The sequence below is a fragment of the Drosophila guanche genome, unplaced genomic scaffold, assembly GCF_900245975.1.
Source record: "Drosophila guanche unplaced genomic scaffold, DGUA_6, whole genome shotgun sequence".
In the NCBI taxonomy this organism is placed as follows: domain Eukaryota; kingdom Metazoa; phylum Arthropoda; class Insecta; order Diptera; family Drosophilidae; genus Drosophila; species Drosophila guanche.
This window is the reverse complement of record NW_022995744.1, coordinates 6,794,403-6,798,549: the sequence shown is the minus strand read 5'-3', so window position 1 is coordinate 6,798,549 and position 4,147 is coordinate 6,794,403. Positions and strand designations below refer to the sequence as shown.

Below are 4,147 nucleotides of genomic sequence, written 5' to 3'. Positions count from 1 at the left end.
CCCCCCCCCCCCCCCCCCCCTTAGTCAGGTAGGTAACAAGAGCAGCAACAGCAACAACAGTAACAGTAACAACCCTGACAAGAGGCTGGCGATAACGACAGTGGCAACTGTCGACAGGGGCGACAGTGTTGAAAAATGCAATTATAGAATGCAATTAGCTCTCGAAACTTAATTAAAAATGTAACGGAAATGAATCCAGAGAGGGAGAAGAGGAAATGGAAACAAACTAACAAAAAAAAGGAAGAAACGAGCATGAAAACTGCCACAAGAGAGCTTAGGGGTTGGAGCCGTGCACTAGCGCATAAAAAATACAAGAAGAAAAAATGGTTACATCGGATTGACACGAGAAATTGAAAATCCGACAGCAAATAGTCTTTAAGAATACATCGGGTACATAGGATACTCGTACTTGTACTCGTATCTACAGTACACACGAAAATCAATAAAGCGAATCAGGCGCAATGACGTCAAACGATGGGAGGAGGCAGCACAGCTCAGGCGAGGCTGGCAAACTAAAGCTCAGGTGGTAGCAGCAGAACCAGAACCAGAAATCAAACAGGGCTAGTCTTGCTGCTTTTTTAATATTTAAAATGAGAAATAGCGAGCATGAGAAGCCCGCAAATGAAAATGGGAATGGGAATGGGGGAAACACACACACACCCACCCACACATATTCAATCACAGAAAGAAAACTTTGGCGAGACGACGGGCACGTGACGTGACGTTGATGGGACACAGAGCCAGAAGTCCCCACCGAAACCCACTAAAAAGAACCAACACCCACACGGCCAGACGGGGCGGCACTTGAGCTGAAAGTTGCAGACGGACTTGGGCCTGGGCAAGGTGGGAGTAGAAAATGTTGCATGTTTGTAGGCAGCATAAACAAAGCAGCCTTAGCCTAGCCTGCACTCCACAGATGCTCCACGTAGAGCACAACTACAAATGCAGTTGCTGGGTGACAAAGCAACAAAAGCAGTCCAGGACCAGAGCCACGACCAGGCTGGCCGGCTGCAAGGCTGGCAAGTTTACGGCCATTGGCAGTCAACGGCAACGCCGCCGAGAATGCATTAAAAATGCACAAGTGGTGCAGGACTCGTACAGAAAGACACAAAAAAATCAAAGTCACAAAACTGCAGTAAAGTCATTTTTAATGTCCAACAACCCAACGGTCAACGAACTTTGCATGAAACATAAAAAAATGCCACAGATGTACGAATGTATATAGTAGGAAAGGCAATTGATAAATGCAAAAAACACAACTAACATTTGGTTGTTATCCAACACTCTTGGCTAGGGGTACTCCAAGGCCAGTAGCTGCCAAACAAAATTAAATGTTGGAGGTATTCCAGCAACTGCTTCCCTGCTTGATTTCCCTGCAATCTGCAGCAAATACTGGAATTCCCCTCACTATTACGTTTGTATGCTGTTGTATATGTACGAGCGAGTAGTATTTATGCATGCAATTTCTATAGATGTGTATGTGTGTGGCAACAACAAACAACAACAACGATTATGTTAGGGCGTTTTCAACTAGTTTTTTTCGTTTTTTTTTTGTTTTTTTTTTTGGTTAGTGTACATTAAACTTAAGTCCCTTTCCCCACCCCAAGAAAAAAAGGATAGTGTTGTTAAATGTAAGCTTGTCATGTGGGGGGAGCACTCACCTTTTGCGATTGAAGAAGCCACCGCCTTGCATGTAGTTATTGCGCAGATTTACTTCTTCATTCTGATCGGATCCAATGCAGCCACCAGGCAGCGTTCAAAGGGAATGAAATGAAAAAGAAAATAACATTTTGCAACAATGAGTAATATTGCCAAATGATTTTGCAACGAGCACATCTGTTGCAAGTTTTTGGCAACGATCCGTCCGTTTGCAGCGGTCACATATTTATGCGGACCCGTTCCCGCAAAAATAGACACAATTTGAATGACAAACACAGACACGCGCTCGCACCGCTCTCTGGCAACAACAAAAGCGAGTAAAAAACTGAATTTTGTTGCTTTCTGCTCTTTAAAAAGTGAAACCATTACAGTGGCAGTGGCAGAGTCAAGTCAGAGAATAAGTGTACTACTAATTTGGGCAACCAAATGCTAATTGGCAACTGCCTGCCGCACCGACAGACGAACGAGCAAACCGAATGAACGACTGAAAGATCGCGGCGGCGCGTTCTGTTCTGTATAATTTATGTTTAATTGCGATAAATCGGTGCTACGACAAACGAAATGAAATGAATCATAATTTGAGGCTTTGGATTTGTTGATAACAAATGAGAGAACGCAACGAAAAACGTAAACAAGAATGAAAGAATGTCATGGGGGTCGAACATTATAATACCCTGTGTTTTGGTACCGGCAATGATTTCGTGACTAAACGTTGGATAATAAATGCATTAATCTGTATTGAAACTCACGCTAAAGAGTGCCGCTTGCATCTGTTGGTGCGATGGGCTGCTGGAGAGGGAATCGCACGTCATGGCGCCGGCATTGAGGCCCATTCCGTTGTTCTTCATGCCCAGAAGCGTGGGTGAGGCATCGCCACCGCCACTCGCACCACCGCTGGGACTGTGCGTGTTCTGGTGAAAGGACTGCAGGATGTCTTCCAGCGAGTCATCGTTGGCATTGAAGCGCACTGTGATCGGCGTGTTGCTGTTGCTCAGGCCGGGCGGCGACTTGGATGATGATGCTGTCGTCATGCCGCCACACGCTGTGTTCGAGGATGTGGGCGATGTGGCTGCGGATGCTGACGCGGATGTCGATCCGGACAGGTTGCTATTGCTGCCACTGGCACTGCTTGTGGCACTACTGCCTGTAGGAGGGAAGGGGAAGAGAAACCAGGTCTGTTGTTAGACATTTGCCATCCGTCACACTTTCTGGCTTCCCTTACCCTTTGGTAACTTGAGCGAGTCCATGGTGCCCGCACCAATGTGGGTGTTATACGGCTGCACTTGAGCTGCCCCGGGGGCCGCGCGTCACTTCAGCTGTTGCCTTAGCCTACATAGAAAGTGGAGCAGAGCAGCGCACGTTGGAATTCGGTTTGGAATTGTCGAGCATATGTGTATATCCATCCAAAAAACATCAATCAGTCGACGGGCAAATGTCGGCAAATGAAAAGAGAAAGAGCAGTGGAGAAAGAGAGGGAATGCTAGGTAAGTTAATCATATTTTGTGCTCTGTACAATCGGTTCTTCGAAATGTCAACACGTCAACCGCCGCATCTCTCGAGCCTCCACCTCCAACCGAACGTAATTGCGTTTAAAAATAAATAAAGCATGCGGAGGAGAGCCGCCACACCGCCACACACCACACAACAAAAGCAGAAACCATTTGACATTAATTTTTATTTTCCTATTTTTAAAACCCTTAATATAAGTATTTTACCGCTGACCGCTCGGCCGTTGGTATTTCTTCTAGCCGCGCCTCCACTCACATTGAAAATATACAGAATAGAATGGAATACCACCAAAATATGTACTTTTAATGGAATACAATCCGAATACATATTGGGGTTACCTATAAAGCACACATTAAAATATGTATTCGGATGCAAATTTACTCGAGTGACGGACGAGCGCGTAGTTTGTTCCTTGTTTCTGCAGCCATACGGCTAAATTGACTATCAGTTCACGTTCCACCTTATATCGGGAACGACACATTAAATGTGCAATGGATACGATCGGACGGGGAAGGGGGACAGGCAACTACAACAACCATCAATCAATTATTGATAAGCAAAGTGTTATTTTTTGTCTAAAATTTGTTCGATTTTTGTGTTGTATGACTAATCAATGTACGAAGATATGGCCAGATAATGGGGCTGGCGGTCTTAAATTGTAGCGCAATTCAAGTGAACCAGAAATACCGGTCCAACGATGTCGGCGGGGGATTACAATTGATCGCTTTTCCAATTACAAAAGCCACCCCCGAGGGCAAGCGTTTGTAGTGGGGCTCCAGATGTCGGTCAAATATTTACAAACATATTTACAGACATATGCTCCATGCTCTGCCCATTTTGCATACAATATCCAATTTCCCGAGCTGCGGTCTCCCGTCCCGTCCCGTCCCCGTTCGTATACACGCACTTCATTCTGGTTTGCGCGACCGGAAAACGTCTATTGTTCGGAAAGAGGTGGGGGGGGGGGGGGGGGGGGGGG

General features: G+C 45.8%; 1 protein-coding gene across 6 annotated transcripts in view; it reads right to left on the bottom strand.

The window, feature by feature from the left end:
- LOC117580198 (translational regulator orb2-like) overlaps nucleotides 1-4,147 on the bottom strand; it is a 23,099-nt gene that overhangs the window by 15,586 nt on the left and 3,366 nt on the right. For all 6 annotated transcript variants that reach the window (XM_034266575.1, XM_034266574.1, XM_034266578.1 and 3 more), the window contains exons 2-4: nucleotides 2,882-2,988; nucleotides 2,409-2,803; nucleotides 1,662-1,723 (exon numbers count right to left, since the gene is read on the bottom strand). In XM_034266575.1, coding sequence (XP_034122466.1) covers nucleotides 1,662-1,723; nucleotides 2,409-2,803; nucleotides 2,882-2,906 — 482 coding nt within the window. In that variant the 5' untranslated portion in view covers nucleotides 2,907-2,988. The remainder of the gene's footprint in view (nucleotides 1-1,661; nucleotides 1,724-2,408; nucleotides 2,804-2,881; nucleotides 2,989-4,147) is intronic.